The sequence below is a fragment of the Paralichthys olivaceus genome, chromosome 6 (assembly GCF_024713975.1).
Source record: "Paralichthys olivaceus isolate ysfri-2021 chromosome 6, ASM2471397v2, whole genome shotgun sequence".
Taxonomy (NCBI): domain Eukaryota; kingdom Metazoa; phylum Chordata; class Actinopteri; order Pleuronectiformes; family Paralichthyidae; genus Paralichthys; species Paralichthys olivaceus.
In genome coordinates, this window is record NC_091098.1 from 21039184 (window position 1) to 21066927 (window position 27744).

Consider the following 27744-nt stretch of genomic DNA (forward strand, 5'->3'; position numbering starts at 1 on the left):
GGTTAGTGTTTCTAATGTAGGCTAAAGTACAATATCTTGTTCTGAAATTAGAGTAATGTAAACATAACTAGAAATGCCTTAAAGTACAGGTAGCTCAAATCTGTACTTAAATAGAGTACTTGAATAAATCTAGTTACTCAGTTACACTCTACCACAAGTTACCAAAGCTTTATCAGTATCTATCAATAGCAGACAAATGATTTAACTGAATGCTGTCGCCCCCTATTGGTGAGACATGAGCTCTTCATGAGAGGGTTGTGGACAATATAACTTCAGGTAGAGCCAGTCCTCCATCAGCATAGATGTTTTCATTCCCGAGGACTTCCTTTGCTTAATTACTGTCCTTCTCCATCTTGTTGTGACAGCAAGAGCCCAAGAAAATCATAATCAATTAAAAGCTGGTACATATAACGGGAAAACTACCCAAATCTACATGATACACAAGTGTAAATGAATGCGTGATTTGAAATACTATATTTAAGAATGAATTTGAGGCTCTTGTAGTTGAGTATTCATGTATTTTCCTTATTTTTCTAACCTACTTCCTCTTTATTCATTTATGATAAGAAAATCACATAAAATAACCTATAATCTAAAAGAAACATTTAAAAACTGCTTTCATGTGTACATTTATTTCCAAGTGGCGTTTCTTGCCTTCATTGTGGCAAACACTGATGCTGTCCTGTTAAGCAATTTATGAATATTGCTTCTAAAGAGACACCAGACAACTAATAAAATGTGTAAAAATTCAGGGTTTGATTTCTTCCCACAAAAGGCAAAACACATATCAATGACAAAATCAGACTTAATACAATTTAAAAAGGTATATGTAACTTTATTGACAAGCTACGTTGCAGCAGAGGAACATAAAAGCCAGATTCAGGTTACTGTACCAACACTATGGCTATGTTAAAAAAAAAAACTAAAACTGTACATTTTCTGTACAAAACATTTTCAAAAGGAAATTCACAGCTGATTAGGTTTCAGAGGCATTTCGTCCTAATCAAAATAACAAAAATAAATGATTCATTTAACACAAAAATAAAACATGATGAACTTCCATATCAAGCAACAACGTGTGATCTTGCATGGCTTTGACCATTGATACATTCAGTGTGGTTATGTTGTAGTATCTCTGCCCACCCCACTGTCCTGAGGAGGCCCAAGTTTCATGCCCATCTCTAACTTGGCTTGACATTTGTTTTATTTCCTTCACTATTCATACTTAGATTGATTTTAGTTTCGTTGGATGCACCTGTAATCCCCTGTTTAGCAATTTCACTGCTCTCCTCCTTTTTTTCTTTTTCCAGTCCTGTGTTTGCACCTGCTGATGTGCTCATTTTACCGGCAGGACTTTTCTCCTGCTCCTCTCTTTGCCCTTGGCTGAACTGTCTTTTTTGACCCACTGCTCTATCTTTACTCCACTCCCTGTCTGCAGAGAAATGCATTTGTTTTTGTTTTGGGCTGAAGACATCAGAATGGTTGATCACATTTGGTAAGCGCATAAGACCCTCTGTTGGAGTGGGAAGTAAGGCAGCTCTAGGTCTCTGTGGTTTTCCACTGTTTGAAGGAAAACCTGAGGGCCCACTGAACACTGCAGAGCGTGGATGACTAGGACCTTGGAATCTGCTGATCTGATGTGGACTATTGAAATGACGTGATGCAGATTCATCTGAATGTCTTATACGTTGCATGTCATTCTTCATGGCTGCCTCAGATCCCCTAGAGTCTAAACCTGAGCCCATCATGTCTGGACCTCTTCTATCAGACCCAGAAACCTCAGAGTTTGGATCCCACCTACCTGGCCCATGTCTTACATCTGAACTTTCATCAGGCCTTAGCCGTCCCATGTGTGGACCTCTCTTCTCCCTTCTAAACTCATGCTCAAATCTTCGTCTCCCTGGACCATGGCTTTCTATGTCTGCCTCTCGCCTATCAGATCCTAGCCCCCCATAATCTGAAAACATTCCATCAGTCCCTGGACCCTCAATGTCCGAACTTCTGTTTACAGGTTCTGGTCGTCTTAAATTTGAACCTCCTGAGTCTATTCTATTGAAGCCTTCTAATCCTCCTGAACCTCTCCTATGTGCACCAGGTCCTTCCATGTTTGGCCCTCTCATATCCCCGCTGAAGTCTGGCTGCCTCCAGTCATTTGCCATATCTGGACCCCCTTTCATATCTGTCCCTGGTCCCAAAAAGCCTGAACCTCTTCTATCAAGACCTTTTGTTCTATTATCTGGATCTCTTTCCCCTCTGAAAAATGCCCCATGTCCCCCTCTGTTTGACCCAGCACCTCGTCTATCAGGCTCTCGCTTTTCATTTCCAGGTTCTCCCCTTGGCCCTTGGTACATTATGTCTGGATTATCTTGGAAAGGCCCTGAGCCCCTGTAACCAGGAGCATTCCAATCCTCTTGTGGACCTCTAACAGGCCCTGGAAAATCTAAATGTGGTATTTCCTGTACTGGTGTTTGCCCCCTCTCTCCAGCACCTCTCCATTCACTTTGAAGACCATGCCTAATTTCTTGGCCCTGCTCATCTGGCCCTTCCTGCATAGGTCTTGGACCCCTGTGGCCATGTCTTGACAAATTATCTCTGGAATATTCTTGCTCATTGTCAACAGCCTCCATATCTGGCCCTCTCATATCTGACCATTGTTCTTGTATGTTTGTGCCCCTCCATCTCTCTCCCCGAATTAGGCTTGAATCTGGCCCTGGTCTTCTAACATTTCTCCTCATAGGCCTTGGACCCCTCAATGTTCTATCAGATCCTGGGCCCTCTATACCTGGGCTTTCTCGTTTGGCATCTGAGTCCTCAAAATAACCCCTTCCCCAGTCATTTCTTCTATCATGCCTTAGACCTTCTGTACTAGGACCTCTTTGTTTTATGCCTTGGCCTCCTATGTCTGGACCAACTGATCGTCTCCTTTCAGGTCCAGGTTCCCTGAAGCCTGTGCCTCCTGATTCTCTTCTGCCAGGCCCTGGGCTCTCAGTGTCTGGACCTCTGATTTCATAACCTGGTGCTCTAAAATCTGGACCTCTTGGATCAGTATCATGTCCCTCCATATTAGCTCTTTCAGGCCCCACACTTCTGAAGTGTGGACCTCTCCTACCAAACTCTGGGCCCGCCATATCTGGAGGGTATCTTTCAAAATCAGGATCCCTGAACTGTGGGGCTCCTGGAAAGTTCATACTGTTTTCTGTTTCCTTCATATCTGGAGGCCTTCTCTCTGGCCCAGGTCCCATGAAATGTCCTCTGTCAGGCCCTGGATCCTGTTTATTTGAACCTGAATGTTGTGGTCCTGGCCCCATCATGTTTGGACCACCAGCCCTTCTCCTATCAAGCCCTGGGTCCTCCATGTTTGGATACCCCCTGTTAGACCCTGGACCCCTGAAGTGTGGTCCTCCCATTCCCTGACTGCGACTACCAGGTCTTTCAGGTCCCATTCCTATGAAGTCAGGCCCCAAAACCCCCATATATGGGCCTGGATTGTCAGGGCCAAGTCCACCAGCATTTTGATCTCCTGGTCCTCCTCTCCCTTCACAGCCAGGCCCTCTTTCTGGACCTCCTGGTAATCTCCTTTCAGGCTCTTGTCCCTGGAAATCTGTATGTCCTGGTCCTCTTTTGTCAGGACCCTCTATAGGAGGACGTCTCCTTTCATGTCCCGGTGCTCTGAAATCTGGACCTTCGGGTCCTCTCCTGTCAGTCCCAGGGTCTTCGATAGTAGAACTGCTCCTTTCAGGTCCTAGTCCTCTTAAATGTGGACTTTCAAATCCTCTCATGTCAGGCCCCTGACCGGCCATAGAAGGACCTCTCCTATCAGGCCCTGGTCCTCTGAAGTCTGGTCCTGTAGGTCCTCTCCTGTTAATTCCAATACCCCCCATAGCAGAATCTCTCATTTCAGGCCCTGGGCCTCTGACATCTGGACCTGTAGGTCCTCTCCAATCAATCCCAGGATCCTCCAAAGGAGTACCTTTCCTTTCAGGTCCTGGCCCTCTGAAATCTGGACCTCCAGGTCCTCCTCTGCCAGGTCCAGGACCATCCATAACAGGACCTCTTCTTTCATGTCCTGTTCCTCTAAAATCTGGACCTTCGGGTCGTCTCCTGTCAATCCCAGGTCCCTCCATAGCAGGACCTCTCCTGTCATGTCCTGGTCCTCTAAAATCTCTCCTATCAGCCCCAAGACCTTCCATAGCAGGACCTCTCCTTTCAGGTCCTGGTCCTCTGAAATCTGGACCTTCAGGTCCCCTCCTGTCAGCTCCAGGACCGTCCATAGCAGGACCTCTCCTTTCAGGTCCTGGTCCTCTGAAATCTGGACCTTCAGGTCCTCTCCTGTCAGTCCCAGGACCGTCCATAGCAGGACCTCTCCTTTCAGGTCCTGGTCGTCTGAAATCTGGACCTATGGGCCCTCTTCTATCAGTCCCAGGACCGTCCATGGCAGGACCTCTTCTTTCAGGTCCTGGTCGTCTGAAACCTGGACCTTCGGGTCGTCTCCCATCAGTCCCAGGACCTTCCATAGCAGGACCTCTCCTTTCAGGTCTTGGACCTCTAAAATCTGGACCTTCAAGACCTCTCCTGTCAGTCCCAGGACCTTCCATACCAGGACCTCCCCTTTCAGGTCGTGGTCCTCTAAAATCTGGACCTTCAGGTCCTCTCCTATCAGTCCCAGGACCTTCTATAGCAGGACCTCTCCTTTCAGGTCTTGGTCCTCTGAAATCTGGACCTTCAAGCCCTCTCCCGTCAGTCACAGGACCCTCCATAGCAAGACCTCTACCTTGAGGTCCTCTTCTGTGAGTTCCAGGACCCTCCATAGATATACCTCTGAAATCCAGACATCCTGGTCCTCTTCTGTCAGGCCCTGGACCAACAATATCAGGACCTTTCCTTTTGGGCCATGGTCCACTGAAATCTGCATCTGCTGGCACACTCATGTCAAGTCCTTGATCTTCTATAGCTGTGCCTCTCCTCTCAGGCCCTCTGAAATGTAGGCCACCAGGTTCCTTCATGTCATTTTCAAGATGCTCCAAAGCCAGACTCCTCCTGTCAACCACTGGCCCTCTCATGCCAGGTCCTAGATTGTCCATAGTTGAAACTCTCCTTTCATACTCTTGGTTTCTGAAGTCTAGACCACCTGGCCCTCTCCTGTCGGGCATATGAGCATTCACATTAGGTCCAGGTGCCATGAAAGCAGAACCCTTTTGTCCTGCATCAGGCCCCTGTGTCTCCTGGTTTGCTCCTCTTCTATCAGGGCGGTAATCCATCCATTCATTTTGCATAAATGGCCTTCCTGTGACTGAACATAATTCTGTCCTATCTGGCCCTCTCCAATCATTTCTGTCTGATTCTAGGCCAGTCGAATCTGTTGGAGGCAGGCTTTTATTTTGACTTCTATGACCAATCACAGCAAGACCAACACCACCTGGTGCTGATCCTCTCCAGTCTGGATTTGTAATTTGTGGCACGGGACCTCTGTCTCCTTGGCCTAATTGATAAGGTATCCTCTCTAGCCCCTGACCTTGTATATTTCTTCCTTGCATGTCTGCGTCCCTCCTATTTGAACATATTTCTCCAATGTCTCTGCTGGAACTCTTTGCACTTGACTCACTTTTATCACCTCTTGTATATGGGCCAACCTTACTATCAATATCTTGACCAGACCCTCCTGTCACATTGTGCCTTTTAGGTTCATGCATAGTGTCTGATTCTCTTATATTCATCTGCATATGTTCTGCATGCCCATGAACTGAACTGTCATCATGTCTTGATTGCCTTCGAACACCTTTTTCGCCCCTGAGAGATGGGCCTGCACCGCTTATATCTGGACTCTGATCTCTGAAATCTCCACCCATCATAGCAGATCTCACACTCTTAGTATGTGGACTCTCACCTCTTTGTTTTTGGTCTCTATCTCTTCCTATATCTTGACCCCTTGGATGGTAGATAGGAATTAAAGGGTCTCTTGACTCTGAACCACTTGTGTAATGCCCATATCTGTCTGATGATTGCATTTGACTCACCCCTGAGTCTCTAATGTGTGGCGCAGGGCCCCAAACATGGGGACTAATGCCTTGCATACCTGCACCTTTGTTATCAGAGCTTAGAAATCGAATACCTGTGTCTCTTGGCTCTATATGTTGTTTCATATCTAGTCCTGGATTCCTTATATGTTTTGACAGTGGGTCTATTCCAGGGCCCTGCATATCTGACTCTCTGGCTAGCTTTAAATCTGATCCCCCTTGACCCAACATTTGTTGATGGTTTAAACCTGGACTTTCCGCTTCTAACTGTTTGTCTACCTTTATCATACATTGATCTCTAACATTTGAGTCATGTAGATGTAGAGTTTTAAAATCCAAATTTCTGATATTTGATTTTGGACTCCCCTGTATATTGGGCACTGTTGCTTGACCACCAATAGGCAGACAAATATTTTCAACTTGAACAAATGGCATTGAGACGTTGATATGTGTCTCAGGATCTCTGATTTCAAAATCACTCTTTTCTATGCTGCTATGTTTCAAGAATTGTGGTTCTGGATCAGGGCTTTGAGGAGAATCTCGAATGGGTGGGTCAATTTCTCTTAAAGGAACTGTACTTTCAATTTTACTTTGAAGCATAATTTCCTGTTGAGAGGGTTTTTCCACCTGGGTAGAGGAACCACTGAGTGAATTATTGTGAAGGTCATGGGATTTTGGTGGTTCTGATATCTCAAGCTTGTCAAGTTCATTTGAATGAGGCAAAGTGCCTTTATCTGGGCACTCAGAAACATTGCATTGTAACTGATGTCCATCATGTTCATTTTTAATGGTAACAGGGGCAGATGATGACGTGTTACTCTCGACAGATTCTCCATCAATAGATTCCGGCATATCACATGGGACATTTGCAGGTTTTGATTTCTCAAGGACTTGAGGGGAAGGTCCTCTGTGCTGTTTTGGTGAAAGGGACGCATAATCTGTTTTTATAGGAGACGATGGAGATCTTTTACGACCATGAGAATGTCGGCGTGTACTATGCTCTTTACGATGGCGACCCTGACGTTCTGACTGGCTTCTAGCTCTATGCCTTGACCTGTCCCTTTCAGTTCTTTTGTGTCTATCCTTTTCTCTACGTCTATGGGAATGTGAAGGAGAATGTCGCTGTGACCTTCTTGAAGGACTTCTTTGGGAGTCCCTTTCACGATGACTCCGCCTCTTTGGTGACGACCTACGCTTTCTGCTGTTGTATGAATTCGGCAGAGCACCCTTGCGGCTAGAACTATGCCCTTGTGAATCATGTGTATTCATACTGCTTCCTTGAAATACATCCTCTTGAATTAAATTAAAGAGTGATTCGTCCTCAGGGTCATAGGCTACATCAGAATCTTCAATCTCTCCAGCAGAAGAATACTTGTCACTATCCTCAACATTGTTTTGCGTTTCATCTTGTTCTACAATGTTATCTGTGTCATTTGTAGAAGCAGGGAGGGCAGTGGCTGCTTCTAACTTAACAGATTGTGAATCCACATTTGATTGGTTGCTGGTCTTGTCTGTTGATTCCGAAGATTCTGTTTGCATTATGCCACTCTGCAGTGATGACAGTTGACTAAGGGGCAAATATTTTTGTGGAGGAGACATCAGGGAGTCAGAAACAGAAAATTTAGCCATGAACATACCCACAGCCTCTCTCTGTTGACGTAGTGCCTCTTCCTGCTCCTTCAACTGTCGTTTCTGCTCTTCAATCTGCTTATTAAGCTCCTCGAGCATGCGCTGCTGTTCAGTCAGTGTTGCAGCTGAGACAACTACAATGCCTGTAGGAAGAGGTGGCATTACTGCAGCTGGGGTAGAAGTTTGCATGGGAGTGGTAGTTGCAGATGGTGTTACAACCTGGGTAGAAGGTGGTCCTGGGCATGATGTAGAATCTGATGTTATACCAGGGGCCTTTTTAACATGAGCATCACTTTGAATATCTTCGAAGATAGTCTCATCCTCTGGATCATAGGCTATATCGTCCTCCACAAAGCCTGATACTGCAGGGTCACCTTTCTTAATCTTCTCTATGTTCCGTGGAGCAGCCACTCCATATCCCATGGCTGGATCGTACTCCTCCTCCGGGTCGTATGGTCGGTCATAGTAATTTTCCTCTTCTTCTAACTTTTTCACTTTGGATTTCTGCCCATATTGTTGGACGATTGGATCCATCATTGATTCAGACACATGAGAAAACACTGGGATGTTTTTAACACTTACTGTTGTTGTTGCAAAACTTCCTTCAGCAGGGCATGTAGAGTCAGTTTGCTTGTTGCGAACAATAGATTTCAAGATAGTCTGTAGTGGTGTCTTTTCAGTAGATTCTGTTTTGGGACTCTTGTCTGAGATGCTGTTGGAGGTAGATCCAGAAACACCAAAAGGGGAAGAAACAGGACGAGTCACTTTCATAGAAGTCAAAAGAGATGGTACAGTAACTGATCCAGAAGACGAGGAATCTGATGGTGAGCCAGGGCAAGATGGTGAACCAGGAGGGAAAGTACTAGCAGGAGTCTCTGGATCATAGGGTTGGAATATCTCCAATTTGTCAGAACCATAGAGGACTGGTGGTTTTGGGATCCACATTGGGTCTTTGGACATATGAACTTTGGGTCTCTTCTCTTCAATTTCCTGAGGCAAGTTTCCTGGACGTTTTGCTTTCTGGATGATTGCAAGACCCAGAAGAAGATTGGGTCGGCTTTTTTCAAGCCCTAAGAAATAAAGAAAGGCAAGAAAAATAAATACATAAACAGATCTTGGTCAGAAAGGCCAAATAAATATTCTAATTCACAGACAAGTATTGGCATTGGTCATTCAAAACCAAACAACAACATTATATTGTTTTGAACTCTGACAGAACTGACAGTCTGAACTGATGAGAGTGTAGAAACTGCATATACATTTTTTTTATGATGATTAAATAATACCATTTTTAAATAAAAAATGTAAACCGATAATCTGAAATTTAACAAATTAAATTGATTTAAAGCATTAAGCGCATATTTAATATTCAGATTTAATCTCAACAGATATTCAGGTTTTCTTTGAATTAAATAACTTTTTATTGTCTTTTATTAAGAGGCCAAATCGGCCAGTTTTTTTTTACATTTTATAGAAGGGAGTTGGTTATTTAATCATAAGAGATGTACAAGAGGTGATTTACTGGTGGATAACATTTGTAATTTTTTAAGTAGATGGAAGAGCAGGACCGGCCATTCTCCCTCAGTCTGACACCTTTAAGTTAATAAAATTGAAAACCAACAGCAGGAGAAACTGAGTTATTGTGGCCTGAGTATAAGATATTACTGTTAATACTATTAATATTGTTGCTTGTATATGCCAAATAATTTAAATGTTTATTATGCAAGACTACAGCCGTAGTTGAGGTATCATCTCACCTGGCCCTTCAAGAGGTTGTAGAATCGATGGGATTGATTCTTTTGCACTGAGCGGGACAAGGTATACATCCTTGAGAGAGCGGCTGCTATTGGCAACAACCCCAAAACGACCTCTGCTGCTGAAATATGAAAACAGGGAGACATAGGCAACCTCCTCCTCCTCTGTTGCGGGTTGAAACCGGATCACACATAACTCCTAAAACGGAAAAAACAAACAAAATAAGATTTATGACACTGAAAAACTTGAACATTATTATATAGGCGGCAGAAAGAGGTAATATATAATGTATACTGCTTGCCTTTGTAACAGAGGTCTTTAGCTTTGCAACATAGTCCCAAACTGTTTGAGGCATGATTCGTCCCCCAATTTGTATGGTATCAGGTAGATCCTACACAAAACAACAAACAGTAAGTTCCAGTGACAGAGACAGATTTGATTAATACTGCTGTGTGAATAACAGAATATGTGTGAAGTGCAGTACTTTACCGCTTTAAGGTTTTCAGCAGATCCTGAAACCAGATATCCCTTCGTAACAAACTTGGCTACATTGAGCATGTTTAGGAAGCCTTTCCACAGTATCTCTTGCTTAGAAAGGAACTGAGCAGTCTCACCATCACCAGGTGATTCAGATATGACAGTCCTGAAACACAAGCCACAGCAACACAATAACTATCACATCCACAAATCATACTGCTTTTAATCCAATGAAAATTATTTAAAACAGAATATATTTAAATTTAAACTTCAAGAGTTGTATATACCTTGATAATGTGCCATAGAGTCGAGGATCCGACAACGGCTTCATTAAGATAGATTTAGGTAAAGGTTTTGTTGGTGGTAGTGAGGATGCTGATGCAGAGTCAGAGCTATTCTCTTTAATAGACGCATAAGGGGATGATTGGTTAAGGGTTGTGTTGCTGGGACCAGAGGAGCTACTAGATGAAGCAGAGAACCTGCTGGCTGCAGTGCGGGGATCACGTCTTGAGATGGTTACAGTAGAGACAGCTGGAATCACAACTGGTGTGTATGCTTTCTTTGTTGTAGTAGCTTTAGGAATGTCTGCAGTTGGGGATGCAGGGGACTCTGAGACAGGGGAAGCAGGAGACTCTAAAGTAGGCGAGGCTGGAGAATCCCTCATGGGGGAAGCAGGGGATTCTACAATGGTGAGTGCTGGAGAGTCAATAATAAGGGAAGTTGGCGAGTCCATGTCAGGTGAGTCAGGTGGCGCCCGCAGAGGGGAGTCGTCTCCTGCATACCTTCTCCAAGAGGGTTCATGCTTATCTTTTGTTTCAGAGATCTTGGGTTTTTTCTTCGTGGGTTCATCCTCTTCCCCAGGTAGTATCTGGCCTGGGGGAAGAAATTCAATCCTTATTATAATCACTAAAATAACAATATAAGATCATTTCTGTTTAGTATTGTCCAAATATATTTTAATTCACCTGTACATATCTTGCATTTCAGGTCAAAGAGGTGTGCTTTGTGCTCTGATGTTGTGTCTTTAAGCATACAGGTGAGAATATCTGACGTAGCGCTGCTCTGGATTGGCTGGTTTGTTCTGGTTTTGAGAGCAGGAGCAGGAAGACTTCTCTTCTGTTCCTGGGAAGCAACCTGTACAGACAGAGACACAAAAACAATGAGACCCAAAAAGACATTATTGGCCTTTCATGTGAAATATTTACATGGGACCGGAGGGACAGTGTATTGATCGTATAAAAAGGTGAAATTCCATCAATTTAATGAAAATAAATTGGTCACACCATGCTCTCTGGTCTTTTGCTGGATCTTCTATCAGGTCTAATAGGATTCAAACTGGGCAGATCAACCTTCACTGCTTCAGGCTTCTGCAGTAAACTTGTTGCTTTAGCAGGAGCATCCCTAATCTACATACACAAAGAAGAATATGGTTATTTCTGACAGAAACATAGTATAACCTTTTCGATGCATGATAAAAAGTGTGATATTGGTGTAACACCTATACCACTTTACCTCTGCTGTTTCTTTTGCACTTTGTTCAGGTGCCTTGGTGGCCTGCATATCCTTCTGGCTCATCCTTGCCAGTCTGAACGGACCGATTTCTCCTTGTACAACCCGATACAACAAGCCCTAGAGAGAAACACATAATTAGACCATTAACTAGAAACATATCAACATGTTGCTGACCAACCACATAAGAGTAGGCTAGTTGACCAATTAGAGCAGAATGGGCTTTTTAGGAGGCAACAAATAAACGTATTCAGGTAGACCCCAATATTGAAATCACAAACGTGTGAATGGCAAAATTATGGGCACTTTCAGAGTAATATTCCAATGTAATGTAAATCAAAAAACATTGACCGGTTTTATCAGCTTTGAACAAACCTTGTTTCTTGGGTCTTTTAGGTTGAACATTATAGTTCTGTACTTGTTCATGTATTTGCTGTCTGTGTTGCGAAATATGTCGAACATCTCCATCTCAATGTTTGCGACAAGCTTTGCAGCGTCACTCTCAGACATCTCCAAATCCTCACAGTCACACACCCTTAACAAACAAAAACAGTAAGTCAACAAATTGTTACACAGATATTCATGATGAGTGAGTCATATTATTTCCAAAATATGTATAGTTGAGGAAAATGCTACAAGTCACCTGGTCAGTAAATATACAATTAAACATTAAAAATGTGGTTCTGAACTGAACCGTGATTAACTTCATAATGTATATTCCCCTTCAGTTGCTGCTGGTTGTAGGTTTGGCTCCTAGAACCACCACTGTGTTTTAAAGAGCTAATTTTCAATGTAATCAAGAGTACAGTATTTGTACAGTGCATTTTCAGAGAATCAAAGACTGAGTCACACACTTGTAAAACAGTTCTCACCTTTTGAACAGGATGCTCGTGAGGGAGCGCTGGATGCTCTGTCTGACCTGGGTGTTGGGCTGAGAGGGTCTGGAGGAGGGAGCGCTGGGCGCAGGAGGCACCAGCAGGTTTCGGGTTTCATTCAGCAGGGCTGAAGATGACTTCTGGCAAGATGCTGAGGCTGATACTGACGGAGGCTGAGGTCCAGACTGCTTTTTTGGTATGACGTATGAGGTCTTAGTGACCATAAGGGCACCTGTATTATGATGTCTGGGCAGTGAGGTGGTAGGGGATTGTGCTGCAGGAGAGGGACTAGGCTTTGCTGTGGTGGATGGTATTGAGGTATCGGATTCAACTGGTTGTGGCTTCAACACACCACTGTCCTCTGGCTCTTTTGCTTCTGCTTGAGAGTCTCTGTTTGGTGGGCCTGGCTCAGTGACATGATGGGAAGAGGGAATCGTATCTGTAGAGGGGTCCTTTGGAGATTGTGTTGAGGGAGTTGCAGCCTCACTGTCAGCTTCTACTTGTTCACTGTCCTTATCAGCTGTTAGAAAGAGGAACAGTAGGATATTTTGTGAATATGAAGAAATATGTGATCTGTGACATAAAGAATATGTAAATAAAAAGAGTTAAAAGCAGGACCAACACTAGATGACGACTAAATATAAGTTATTCATGAGTTTTGATGATGTTTAAAACAGAAATGCTTCAAAACATGAGTAAAATGGGCATATATTGAGAAATAAATAAAATCCAGGTATCCAATCGAAGTAAATGCATTTGAATAAATCTGTCATTGATATAATCAGGAATATAAAGATACATAGGAGCCACAAAGCTTATATCACACCCTCCACAATTTAAAAAAATAGACCTTGGATCTCTGCTGGCATGGTTGTTGAAAGTTGGAGCCTTGATTCATAAGTCATAAGACTAAGTCAGACTGGCACTTAGCAGCCCCTATGTGAAGAATTTCCGGTTGCAGTTGTTGTGTGGCTGATAAATAAAATAATGATACATAGGATCTAAGGCATTTTGATTTTTGACTGCGAAATGATTTCATGGTAAAATAGGCACAATGAACTAGTTGGCATTTACATTTAATTCTGTTAAAACTTCTCCTGCACACCTTCTTCTTGCCAATTTTCATGTTTTTTTCTGATTTATACAACTGGGAATATGTACAGATTAGTGCTGTATACATAATGTAACACATTACAACACAACCTTATTAATTAATATATGCTTATCTTTTGTTCCTGAGTCTTTTATTTACTACTGGAATGTTCATGACCGGATTTATATGACTCCTTCAAGGACTTTGCTCCAACTTGTTGGATCATGTAAAGGTGATTCACACAAAAGTTCAACTACACTTAGGTGGTAGTTTAAGTCTGCAATCTTAATTTCATTATCATCATCATCTCAGGAAGTTACTGTCAAAACCTCTGAAGCATTTTCACACCACTGTTATTAAAATAACTAATCATTAAATTGGCTTCATTGAACATGTGTATCACAAAGGACATAATTTATTGTGGATGATTTATCAATTAATTAATCTTAAAAAAAACTGAAAGTAGAGGGTCATAGATTTGCCAGCTCTGACAAAGAGTCTGCACTTGTTTCTTCATCATTCTGTGAGTAGCTAACGGGCTGGCATAATATCGCTGCCCCATATGGAATGAGGTCAGAAAGCAACACCTCCACAGCTGACCTCATGGGACCTTCACAAAAAATTGTTAAGCTTTATTGGTTTAGGTTCTAACAGCATTCACTTTCTCAGTATTCTCAGTATTTGTTATGTGTTGGAGGATATGAGTGTGGGTGTTCAGTGTTTGCTGAAGCAGCTACAATATGTATAAGTTGTGATGATCAAAGTCCTGTGAATGCACTTTACATTTACCACTGAAAGGAAATGTATCCACACAGACACATAGTTTTTAATGTATGTGGAGGATCATAGATACAAAACAAAAAAAATCTGATCTGTCAGTCTCACTGCCAGTGAGTGTCTTTATGTCAGCTCTGTGATATTCTAGTGACCTGTTCAGGGTGTACATCGCCTCTTGCACAATGTCAGTTGGGATAGGCTCCAGTACCGTTACCCACAGAGGATAAGCCGTACAGACGATGGATGGATGGTTAATCGAAAATTTCTATATAACTTTACAGTGACAAGAAAAACTGTGTGAACTCTTTGGAGAGAACTGCAGCTTCCTCCATGGTGTCCTGTTGTCGATACCTTACTCCATGCACAATGATTTCCATATGGTTGACTCATGAAAAAAGTTCAAACGATTCCTTTAAGCTTTTAGTTGTCACTCTGGGCTTCGTCGCTAAATTGTTCTAGATAGTTCCTTTGATGCATCTTAGTCAGGTACCCACTTCTCCATGTATAAACACTGGACTGATCAATATGTAAACACTTGTTTGGTGTGTAAATCAGTATAGCTCTAACCTTTAACCAGCTCTAATCTTGTCTCATTGACTCCAGATGGTTTTTGATCTAATTATCTTCAATCTTTGATTGATGGATTCGATATGATAAATGCAGACACTGTTGATTATCTGTTTAAATATCAGAACCTGTCTGCAGAAGCTGTCATTTTAAAGAACAGCAACAGCTGCACAATTTCACCCAGTGTGTCGCATTGAGTTTCTCCAACAAAGCCAGAATAACCGGCCATTATTGTTTCATTAATTAATCACATGCATCATAACCAATCATCAGCAGTTGAGTGGTATGGATTTTCATCACATGTCCAGGTGTCAGAGGGTTTATGGTCATTGGTCAGTGACTGACAGGTAGTAAAAGTTGCTTTAGAAAAAGCCTCCATGTTGGAGATGAACATAATGTGGGCTCACTTTATGTCTACATACCGCACAGGAACTGACATAATGGTGCAAGCTATGTTTGATTATGTCCTGTGAGGAAATTCATGCTCTGCATTTAATCCCTCTGAACTATTTACTCAAAGTGTGCAGCCACAGTGCAGCACCTGGAGACCAACTCCAGTCCTGACGCCAGTGGCTCAGTCGCACGTCTGGGCAACAACAAAGCAACAATGAGAAAACCATACACAAATATAGGGAGATCCTGCAGCTGCGACCTTTAGCCAACCACTGATCCAAAGGGCTGTGACTTGCTGTACATATGCGTGTGATGAGGGGTAAATTTAAAGTTGAGCCTTCTGGAGTGAGAACTCACACCAAGTTTTTGTGTAGATGCTTGACTAGATTCACATGAACGTCCTAGATTTCCTGACAGGCAAACGGGCTGGGGCAATGTCAAAGGAAGAAAACATAAATAGGGACACATACTTAAAAAAATAGAAAACATTAAAAACAGCAATGCATTAAAGGAAATAAGTAAATGATTTAGGGATAGTGAGTCATGTGAAGAAATATCCTTTGCCGCTTTAGGCAGACTTATTAATGAAGGAAAGAACAAATATTCAAGTGAGTCACTTTCTACATACATTAGGAAAAGAATCAGGGACCTTTACTTGTACTTCAGTATGCCTGTGTGTGTGTGTGTGTGTGTGTGTGTGTGTGTCAAAGTGAGGAGGAAACAAGTGCATTGTCAGTGTGTAGATGTGGTTTCAAAGCAAGATGCTCTCATTTAGACCCGTCACTTTAAATTGTTTGGAAAACACATTCTATGCCTATGAAACTACAGTACATATACATACAACCACTTATATTCATTTTGGGTAGTTCATGCGGTTTCCATCTCTACATTCGTTTGTTATTCCTGATTTCATAAATGATCAAAGTCAACCGGTCAATGATCACTCTTAACCACCGTTACCTCCAGAATGTTCCAAGAAGATTCAACTGAAAGTTTCCATCAACCACAAACAGCCAACTTTACTGGCACCAACTTCAGGGGCATCCTGTCCTTTCTCTTATCTTACCATGGACCTTTCTCTTTTAATAACTACTGTAATACATTTCCAATTACATTTCTGGTGAGACCGAGTTTAGAGCATAAATAGCATCGCTCTAACGTGCTTTGGATGTGAAATAAGATCAGGATCAACCACAAACATCAAATCTGTACGATTTCATTTTTATTGTAGCACTGTTCTCTTCTGTTTTTCATATAACTTTCACCCCGTTGCTGCTCGAGGCAGCCATTTTATCCTCTGCACGATAAACTCTTCAGCGCCATAAAAGTCCTCATCTCTTCTCTGAGCAGCTGTTCACTTAAGGAGCAATCTCATGGGCCGAGATGCTCCATAAATCCTCAGGCTTTTCTTCTTTTCTCGAATTTACTCAATAAAACACAATGTAACTCACTGAATTTCACCACTGTGACTTTGAAGCTTTTATATTACAGCTGTGCAGTCCTCTACTCTGATGCTAAATACCCGGGTGACATCTCACAACTACACCTTGTTTTGTGAAATTTACTAATAGGAACATCCTTGACTGTATTTACTTAACCTGGTTTCAGACCCATGAAACACTGCTCATGACTTGATGCATGATTTGTTCAGAGAAAGGAAATGACTGTTCAGTCAAGTCTGCACTAACAAACAATGTAGGTTTCTCTGCGCTGTAAAATAAACTATTTTCTTTACAAACTTAACATTTTAGTTAATTCCTCTGAATCAAACTTCAAAGTCGTTGCAGCCATGGATCAATACCTGGCCTCAGCATTAATCACTGTACCAACCATCATGGAACACCATCATGATTGTCAGGTTATACATATCAATTATGTTCTCACAGCTCCTTCAACTGTCAACTAACTATTTACTTTGCATCTTGCATCAAGAGGCCTCCTGAAAGTGTCTCATGTGACCTCGTCATCGGATCTCACTTCCTCGCTCTATATGCAAATTAACATAAACATAATTTCTGCATAAGAAGACGAAAATGAAGTTGTTTTCTGCCAGTCCGACAATATAGATGTATTTGTGTGTTTTGGTCTGAAAAGGAGAGAACGAGGGACAGAGCAAAGCCAAGAGTGGGCAAGCGAATCAATGCACCTTTACAATTAAAAAAGATTTTACACAGTTGAAAACAAAAATAGAAGATGAGTATGGAGTGGCTATGTTCATATTGTGGAAGTGGCCACAACTTAATCAGTGTATGCACTGAGAAGTATAAAATGTCTTAGTTGTGAAACTGTAGCAGGAGGATGGCAGTTGTGTAGGAGCTCCTTCAATGTGGCCCAGGACATATTTAAATTCACACTGCTAAAAGAATGTGGCCACATGCGTCCTTACTGCATCTTGGGTGTGTTCACATGTACATAGAGCTGTCCACTTGTGATTGGATCACATCAGCTGTTAATACCAGGTCTGAACGACGTCCCACAGTCTGAGAAATGTTGTAGCAAGGATCAAGTGAAAAAAACTACTGGAGTGACAGTATGAGCACATCACTTAATGATATATGATATATGAAGGCACCAGACACAAAAGAATAGAAAAATATGATGATACTGGCTGACTTTCTAAAAGCATTAATCAATACGGAAGTAGCATCGTGCCTTATTTACTGTGTATTGTTACAAGGTTATAACTTTTCCACATTGTTGAAATTTGCCTCCAGTTTAAGTTTGACTTGCTGACATTTTGATCATGTATGTCTACTCTCATTCCCAAATAGGGAAATTCAAATATCATCAAACATGACCAGATTACATCGACATAAATACATGGGCAGTTGGGGTGTTTTGCTTTGAATTCAACAGATGGCATCATGGTCCACATATTGGCAATTTCCCTCAACCCATCTTTGTGTTGCTCAGTTGCTTCCTTATACGGAGGAAATTATGTACGTAAGGAAATATGTCATGTCACTGTTGCATTAGGCCCTAAAACCTGCAAAATCCGGTTACAAACTCAAAAACATGGAGGGAATTCAAATGGAAAATCAGCAGATTTTTCAGACCACCACAAACAGCCAAGATGGTCACAACACACCCCGTTCATGCTGGAAGAACTGTGGATCACACAATGACAATCACACTCTGACACAGTGGCACTATTGGGAGAAATACCTGTGGGTCTAAACAAAGAAATACCTTTTGAATATGCTGCTCATGGCAGCACTGAAATGCATAACCAACACACGTTTGAAACCGGATCCTCCCACATGCAACACATGGATCCAAATTGTTACCTCTACCAGATGGAGCCAACTTATTCACTGAGGCTTCAAAAATACATTTTTATTAAAAAATGTAGACCGGTCAGGACACTATCAATACAATAAGGCTCACTATATTATGTTGGGCTGTCCTTATCTAGATTACGTCACATGTCGTCTCTTCCCAGGAGCAAACACTACATCTATACTTGGGTCAAAGCTGTTACACAGCAGAGTGGACTTTTGTTTAGTTTTTATGTTTTTATACCACCTTTGTCTTTTTGTTTATTTTGTCTTATCCTGACGGTTTTTTCCTTTGCTTATTACATAATATGTATAAAGGCTATGTACAAGAAATGGGAAACTGATATAATATAAATATAACAAAAAATTATACACTGCAGTGTTGCTGATGAGAAATAAAAATAAATTTAGTTTAAAATAAATTTTAAAAAACTGCATAATCTCTCACAAACTGAAACACTGGGGACGTCAGCTACGTTTTCTCTGTGGCTGCATGTTTTCTGTTTAGCCAGTAGAGGGTGCTCGTGTTTTACAATTCAAAGCCGAGACAATGAGGTACTGAAATTAAAGCTTTGAAAAAGACACGTTCAGGAAACCAAAGATCTGACAACCTGAGATAGTGAAGTACTAGAAATTAAATTTTAAGATGCAACAGAGAGCTGCAATTGATGTACAAGCTAAAATAAAAACATTATTGGCATCACCTCATATAAATAAATGTAAGAAATTTTCTTCTCACTCAAACTTCTCAAAGCTAAAAATGAACAGTTTGAATTGAACCAAAGTGCAAATAATAAATTATAATCCCAGACCTCAACATTTTTCCACCGAGAACATTGGAAACCATATCACAGAAATCACATGTCTCTCATGCCAGTTACACTAAATCACGTGATCACACAGCACTCAAGTCACCACAAGGGCCCCACTGTACACTCTGATAAGAAATACAATTTCCTCTAACAGAAATAAGTTCATCAAGAATAAATCCAATTTGTTTTAATGACCAACTACTATCTAAAAAATAAATCTTTAAGATCTCCTTAATACTGACATGCCATGTCGTGTAATAATAACAGAGGTTTGTGTATGAGAAGTAATGCCTGACATGATGACAGTGCCAAACCATTACAGCTTCATGTATGAGTGGATTAGGCATTCGCAAAAAGTATGAATAATAAAAGGCGAGCATACCAGTCCTGTAACATGTCATCAGTGCAGCGGGGTGAAACTTTCAGACACCTGTTTGTTTCAAATGTCAAAGTAAGAAAGGAAACAGCTCTCAGTGAGAGTTTGACTCAGACCGTGTAGAATACACCATTAGTAGACTCAAGGAACAGGCTGTTACATGATGTGCACATTGCAACGCAATTCTGTTTATTTGAAAAGCCACAACTGCTCTTTGGGGGCTTCTTCAATCAGGTAATTATTCCACCAAGGGGAGACTTTATCAAGACAGTGGACTTTCCCTTCCAGTGACTTCAGACCAGTCACAGCCCAGAAAGGCTTTTACAGACACATTGGGCACCATTGTGTGCTTGTGTTGTGTGACGCAGCACATGATGCACCAGGAGTCAAGTGTGGCAAGATTTCACCCAAATGCAAGGAACGAAGACAGATGACAGAGAAGACAAAAAGATATTGTTCAGTGGAAAAACTCCCACTGAGGGCCCTAACTACATTTGCTCCATCTCTAAATCTAAATTATATGGAAATGAGTGATTATATGCACCCAGGTCTGATCAACCTGTTGTGGGTTTGCCTTAGAAGAGGATGTGTTTTGATTAAAAGACCGAAACTCCGGTTGAAGCTAAGGTACAAGACTGAAGAAATGTCTGCTGGTGGTCGCTAATATGCGCTAACGACTGGTGATTGGTACCGATGTACTGTATTTTGAGCTGTGCTGTTGTGAATGGATCATCCAAGGTGTCTGTTAATTCCAGGTATGAACAACTTTAGTATCACATACATTTAAAAGCAGATTAAATATACTTTTCTATTTTTAAGTGTCATTATGGGTAAAATGTTTAAATGTCAGAAAATAGCCAAAAGGTCGGATATATAATATGCACTTGTTTAATAGAAAATAAAAAACAAAATAAAAAAAATGTCTTTATGTATTGACCAATGTACTGATGAAGCAAAAATGTGTTTGATAGTGAAGATATTTTCTGATGCATTTCCTCCCACTAAGAGTGAAAGTCAAAAAAAAAGTGTGACCATGACTGAAGGCAAAACTTTTACTAATGTATGGAAAAATAAAAACTGCAATAAAATGCAAAATCATAAATTGTAGGAAAACACATCAGGCATTTTTCTAATATATGATGAAGAAAACTCATTCCCATGACTGCCAATCAAGAGCGCTAACAAAACTCGAAATACTTGTATGTGTATCAAAGTTTGCTTCGTCAAGGCATAAGTCAGTTTGAACATGTAAAATGTTCAAAATTAGTTTCCGAAGGTGATGTGGAAGTAGTCATAGTATACTGATGGAAAATATAGCGATATATTGTGTGTTTGAGAGAAATGTAAAATGTCTTCTGCTTTATCACCAGCAATAGTAAGGCACCATTTTGACATCACTGGGAGTACTCTGAGGTACAGCATCAGAATCATTCATGTCATCTTAAAAAGGTCCTAATTTTAAGTTAATATCACCAGGAAACAAATGCCACGGCACTTTGCTTCCTGAGTTCCATGTGTTGATGAAATTGTGCAGCGACGCCACCACTCATCAGGAGAAAAACTCTGTTCACCAGGTCCCCTCTGCCCTGTGGACTGCTAGTTAGCAGATGCTGTCTCAGCCTGCAACATCTTCTGACCTCAACCCCACTGAGAACCAGTGAGGCGGGCTGTAACACACAGCTGGAGACGTGACCTCTGCTTGCCAAGAGCCAGAAGCTTAGTCAGAGGTTTCTCCCGAAAAGTGTCAGCAGCTCACAGCTGCACGTTCAGAGGCTCATTGGCTCCTCGAGGTGTCGAGCAGAGGCGGCTGCAACACGGGATCACCCAGGGTTCTGGTGGACTGCTGGATAACTACTGATGAAATGTGGTTCTTTTTTGAATGTGGACAATGTCAACAGAGATATGCTAGCGCTAGTGTTTCAGGAGTTTCTTCTAAAGGTTCAGGTTCAGTGTGAATCAGCACAAGTAACTGTGGGCCACTGGAAATATTGGTTCTTGAACAAACTTTAGCTACTTTCCATAGAAGTAGTTTGGAAGGACGACTGTTCACACTGAGACAAAACAAAACCCCCGGAGGAGCTGTAAGTGTCAACACAGGAGTGTGAGCCAGTTGAACTAGATAATAAACTGATTTTCTCCTGTCAGCTACAGAATACAGTCTGTGTAATGTCCGAGTTCTGAGTGGATGTGCACCAAGATAAAAGCTTGAGCTCTGACACAAGGCAGAATGAAAATACAATGTGTTGACATCACAGGCCTATTTTACAGCAGATACTTTGACATGTTACAGTAGGAAAAACAAAAGTGTAAATGATGAAATGAATTACCATTTTTCTGCTATGACATGTAAAACGTACTGCTGTGTAAAGGGCCTTTTGTCAAAATTGTCTTCAGATATGCCAACAGAGATTTTTGTGACAAGTGATTAAGTCTTTTGCATTATGTCAATCTAAACCTATGAGTGATGCCGGAGTTTGATAATGATGCTGGTTTGCTTGACAAAAGTTATCACTCAAATTTAAATTTCATAGGATGCTTCAAATGCCACTGTAGTTGACCAGTTGTACAGGAAAGAAGAAGCGGATCATGATTTACTGCTCTAAGAAAAATATCAGTGTTTGTATAAATGTGTAGAGAAAAGTCGAGATTTTGCAGCTATCACTTCACATACTGAATTAAAGGGGCCCTGTGGAGTAAATTCAGTGTTATTCACCAAAACGCAGCCTGTTTATCCTTCGAGGTCAAACGCGTGCAATGCATTTCCTTCCTTATTAAACATCCATAGAAATGTTTAATAAATGCAGTAAAGTTTATAACCAAGCTTGTGATACTATTCTTGTGTCGATGCTTGTGTATTGCAGCATATCTTGACCTATTAGTCAGAGGAACAGTGTGAAACCATTGGGAGGACTGTGCTTTGTCTCATCATTGCAGTTTCAAACTAAACTGGAAACCCCTCAAAAACTGTTTCTGGAATGCTGCTAGGTCAAAAACTTGGTGGAGGGATGGGGCCTGGGAGGAACCTATAATATTTTAGACTGGTATGGATTGAGGGGCAGATTTCTTTCAATTTTTTTAACTGTTTTAGGACAAATAAATCATTAAGATGATCAGACCACAGTCTTTTTAATTTTATATTTCTACTGCAAGAACTGTACATTTGTTTGTAAGATTGTTTGGCCTAGGAAGAGTTATGTGCTTTACTGAGTGCCATTCTAGTTGCCCATTTCGGGTTTTTTTAGACCTTTTAGTAATCCAGACGTCTGAACCATTTGGTTCCCTGCACAAATATAATTGTATTCTGCATATAACAAAACACGAATCTATTGTCTGTTGTATTTACCTTTATGCTTTATGAACTTTTTCATGAAGTGTATTAGTGACAGTCAGGTGGAGTTGTTCTGTTGTTAAAATCTGAAACCACAAACATTCTGCTATTTTAAATTATTCTAGATATTCTTATTTAAAATAGTATGTTTGCTTCTGGTTGTGTTCGTATGAATATATGTGGAGGCACGTGTGTAAGCAGAGTGAAGGGGATAGGGCTTAGAGGTGTCAGGAGCGTGGGTGTTTTCATACTGTTTGATCCATAAAAAGGCAGATCAAACCGAACACTAAACCCTGTGTTACTAAAAAGATACCTATACACCACAAAAGTCTCACAATTCCTTCATCGTCGACTTTGTGTATGTATGGTGAGCAGCAAGTAGTTTCTTCCTATTTCCCAGAGGCTCAGAGGAATGGAGGATTTCACTGACGGAGGCCCGCTGACACTTCCAATCACATCTTCGTGGAAACGAAACGACAATTCTCCTTTTCGCTGTTGGGTGGAGTCAGGGTGGAACGTCTTTCTAGCATCTGCACTGGTGAATCCTCAAGTCCTCTTTGTACCAGCAAGAAGTCAACTCCTCCACCTCCTTCTAGATACCAGATGCCCAGCCCCTAGTCCTTCGAGATCCTAACCAATCTGGTATTTGTGTGTCTGTAACGACTAGTCCAAAAGTGTGTGTCTGTGTGTTGAGTGTAGATGGTTACGACACTGTTGCAACATCAAGAGACTTGATGTAAAACCATGTTTAGCAGGTATCTCAGACCTGGTAAGTTGTCTGAACGTGACACAGGGACAAGCAAAGTTGTAAAATGTGTATGTGTAGGGAATGAAGGGGTGCAATTAAAAAATTAATTCATGCCATATTTTATGCAACTGCCATCAAAACTACAAGATACGGAAGGCCTCAAAAGACCATAAGGTTGTGGTATAACAATGTCAAACCAGTGTTTTCACTGGTACTTAAGAGTTGTGAAGGGTTTGATGTGTGGGAGTCTTCGCTTGATGCCTCAGAGCAAGACATCCTGAAAACTGTGGTTATCATTTTTTTTCTACTTTTGACTTAGATCTGAACAATTTTAAAAATATTGACTGACAAAAGAAACCTGCTTTTCCACATCACGTCATCACTTGAGAAAAGTTGATTCTATTTTCCGCTGTACGATGAGAGGTTTCTATCATTAGCATATTCAATGATTAGCGTATGAATTGAGCGAAGCCAAGTCTGCAAAGCTTCTCTTTTTATAATCGTCTTTCCACAGTGTGATGCAAAGGAAGTTGATGAGTTCAAACTTTTTGGAGAATCGGATTTTAAAGTTGTTGTGATGTTGAGCTTCTTGAAGACAAAAATGAAAAAAATCAAGATGTGTTTCCATTGTTGAAATTATGTAAAATATTGTGTGATCATCTTCCAGTCGACTCTGAAATGACCATGTGCACTGCAGGTTATGGTGAAAAGCGGAACCTCAATCTTGATTCTCAGCTCGCTCTGAAGTACAACTCAAACTCTTCAGGGCAGCGAAGTTGATATAAGGAATCATGTTTCCAGAAAAAGAGACTCTTACCAAAAGGCCCATTGTGTTAAGTGTTCCTCATCATCCTTCTGAGAGTGGTTGTCATGTGTTGTCAGTGAGTTTGCATAAGACCTCGGACAAACCGATCATGGCAATTGTGTTTGAATACATAGATACTAAATGTGGTAAAACATCCTGCCTACTCAGCACTACCCTACACACGTGTATTTGGTATGTTGCTCATTTAGCACTTTCCAGTTATGAGACGTGTTTAAACGGGTGGGTTTTGTTGAATCCTGACTGAAGACCGTTTCAGCAAAGCATTTTGGACATTTCGATTCAACAAAGGAACTACAAAAGTGAACATACTTACCCACTGCTGACCCCTGCTACATATCAGCCATCCCAGAGAGAGATGTGTATGTGTGAGCGTGCTTATGTATGATTGTGTAACATACTGCAATAATTCAAAGAGGGAGGAAAATCTATGATGCCAAAAGAGACGATTTGTGCACAGTGTTTGAACTGCTGTATGATTTGAATGTGTACGAGTAGTGAGTGGTACATACACGCTGTGTACAACTTAGGTGATGGTATTGAAGTGGCCTGAACTTCTGTGAGAATGGGGTCACAGGATAAGGGAGATGCAGCCTCCCCATTTCCTCCATCCTCCTCCTCCTCCATCTCCTCCTCTTCAACTTTTTCCTCGGCTTTTACTGCTAACCTCTTAGACGTCCTAACAGACCTCTGACCCTGTGAAAAAAATATATATGGAGGTCAAGAATAAAGATAACTAAAGGTTAGTGTTACACTGTAGTTTGAATTAAATCAAACACAGAATATGGAAAAGACCCAACAAGAAAATATGTTACCTATACACACAAACATCTGTCTCCATGATTAAATTCCTTACCTTTGCAGCTGGTCTGGCAGGGGCAACCTTTCTCTGTGGCCGACCTCTGGACTTGGGCACCTTAGGGCCAGAGAGTGTCTTCATAGTGAAGGCAGCGTGCTGAAGGATGCAGTCAGTGCTACAGTAAACAGAGTCCGGTAGGGCTTGTTTAAAGCACCCGGGTCCTATGCACAGGGGATAAGAGCTCTCTGTCTTCACCTCAGCTTCAGGTTCAGGCTCAGGTTCAGGCTCTAGCCTGATCATAGGTGCCTCCTGCTCCACCTGCTCCTCTTCAAACATCACAGCCTCCTGAAAACAGATTCTCATTTTAAACCAAGAGACCATACTTCCTTCATGGAACTCAGCCTTTTGACAGCACAACTATACTACTAAATTAACTACTGCTAACCACTTAATTTTTTAAGAGCAATGAACAACTTGTAGATCAAAGTCAATTAAAATAAAAAATTTACCTTGAGGACTTGCTGCTCATCCCCTTCTACGCCAGAAGGACTCAGTGTCAAACACTCAGGAAAGCTAAGCTCAGGCTCTGGCTGAGGGTAAGGCTCAGACTGAAGTTGCCTTTTGGTTGTGCAGGGGGGGCAGATATACTCTTGCCCTTTCCTCTCCATCTTACTACCTTGTGTCTCACTGACACCAACGCAGTCACCATGGAACCATTCCTGGCAAATGTCACAGCAGATCATGAACCTAGAGGAGCCAATGAACAAATAGAAGTGATGAGGAAGTGAAACTAACAGATGGTTCAGGTATGCAAACCTCTGAAAGTGCAGCGCCGCCTAACAGATCTTGTTACTAAAAACGAGCATGTACCTTTTGTTGTGTTTTTGTCGGCAGATGCAGTACAGAGCATTGGAGTCATAACCCTCACTGTCCGATATGCTTGAATACCCTGCTACATTTGTATCATCTTTCCCCTCCTCCTCCGGTACATCGTCATACTGGCCAGGAGTGACATCAGTAACCTGGTCTAAGTCAGTGTCTATGATTATGCAGTCTGAGTTTGATCGTTGCGCAGGACTCAGAGTCAAACCGGAGTGAGCAGGTGATATCTCTATTTCAGTAGGGACGTGTGGATCGTGTTCCTCCTCTTGCAACTGCTGCTGCAGCTCAGCTGCACTTACAAACATCACATCTTCGTCGTTGTCCACATCATCTGCAACGATTGAGGGAAGCTCTACTGCCCTGCCCCTCCCTCTGCCTCTTCCTCTCCCTTTTCCCCTACCTCTTCCTCTGCCTCTACCCCTTCCTCTGGCCTTTCCTCTTCCACCTCTCCCCCCTCTACCTCTTGTTTCTCCCTGACTACCTTTAGATGCCAGCATCTCCTTAATCTGTATCAGAGTCATGTCATCACTGTCCTCTTGACTAGAGATCAAAACCACATCATTTATTCCTCCTGCCACACAGTCGGAAGCAACCGGCTGCGAAATGTCCATTTCATCAGCCGATTCCATATTATCAGGCACTTCAGTTTCTATACCCTGTGGAGAAAGAGCTTTATTGGCATCAGTAGCTTCCAAAATGTCAGGGGCTGCAAGTGCATCTGACATGTCCATTGACAAGCCGTCATTTCCGCCTAGCAGTGAGAAAGCAGTGTGGAAAGCAGACCCAAAATCCTGCCATGAGCTGGGGTCCAGACTCCCTCCTGCAGAAGCTTCTGAGGCAGGCTTGCTCTCTTCTGAAGCAGGTGAGGAAGGAGAAGACCATTCAAGGTCATCAATAACACTCCTAGATGTAGATGCAGCTTTCCGAGGGGTGCAGGCCTCTGCAGCAGCCTGGGGTGTCTGATTGGTTCGACGAGCTCTGCCCCTGCGTACAGGTGGAGGGCTGTGTGTGAGGTCTCCAACTTCTTCCATGAACTCTCTTCTGGCAATGGTTGTCCGCCTGAAGCCCCAGGACTTTGTGACCTGCAACAGGGTTGGCCGAACACTCGATTCTGCGTCTTCTGTTTGGCTCAGCTGTTCCTCTATAGAAAAGGAGGAACACACAGCATGAACATAGTGACTAGGGGTGGGAATCTCTAAGCACCTAACAACACGGTTCCTATTCAGAGGGCTACTATTCAATGACAAAACAATTATCGATGTATCAAAGAATTTTATTTCGATACATGATTTATTCTTTTTATCACTGTGTGAGAACTAGAGGTGGGCATCTTTGCTAGCCTCAGATTTGTGCTTTAAAAAGGTATTTTAGACTGTTACTGTTATTACAAGTGTGATGTAATTTACAAAATAAGGATTTCATCTTGTCAGGGTGGCCACGCCTGGCCCCCACATGGAAATATCGAGGTGCAAAATCTGCGAGAAGTACCTCTCTCCTGCCTGCAGCTTGTGAGTGTGTGTTTGTTTGCCCGTCTCTGCTGCTCACAAAAATTGATAACCACACGTATTTAGTTATTAAGCGATGGTGTCGGATCATGAATCCGGATCAT

General features: G+C 41.9%; 1 protein-coding gene across 3 annotated transcripts in view; it reads right to left on the bottom strand.

The window, feature by feature from the left end:
• Positions 1-814: 814 nt before the first annotated feature.
• The window catches only part of LOC109635217 (uncharacterized), a 28406-nt gene continuing 1476 nt past the window's right edge, over positions 815-27744 (bottom strand). For all 3 annotated transcript variants that reach the window (XM_020096242.2, XM_069526364.1, XM_069526363.1), the window contains 14 exons: positions 26124-27276; positions 25763-26000; positions 25311-25598; positions 24967-25150; positions 12257-12779; positions 11760-11919; positions 11388-11504; positions 11159-11281; positions 10841-11009; positions 10163-10748; positions 9888-10041; positions 9700-9789; positions 9401-9596; positions 815-8713 (listed from right to left, as the gene is read on the bottom strand). In XM_020096242.2, the coding sequence (XP_019951801.2) occupies positions 1182-8713; positions 9401-9596; positions 9700-9789; positions 9888-10041; positions 10163-10748; positions 10841-11009; positions 11159-11281; positions 11388-11504; positions 11760-11919; positions 12257-12779; positions 24967-25150; positions 25311-25598; positions 25763-26000; positions 26124-27276 (11513 nt within the window). In that variant the 3' untranslated portion in view covers positions 815-1181. The remainder of the gene's footprint in view (positions 8714-9400; positions 9597-9699; positions 9790-9887; positions 10042-10162; positions 10749-10840; positions 11010-11158; positions 11282-11387; positions 11505-11759; positions 11920-12256; positions 12780-24966; positions 25151-25310; positions 25599-25762; positions 26001-26123; positions 27277-27744) is intronic.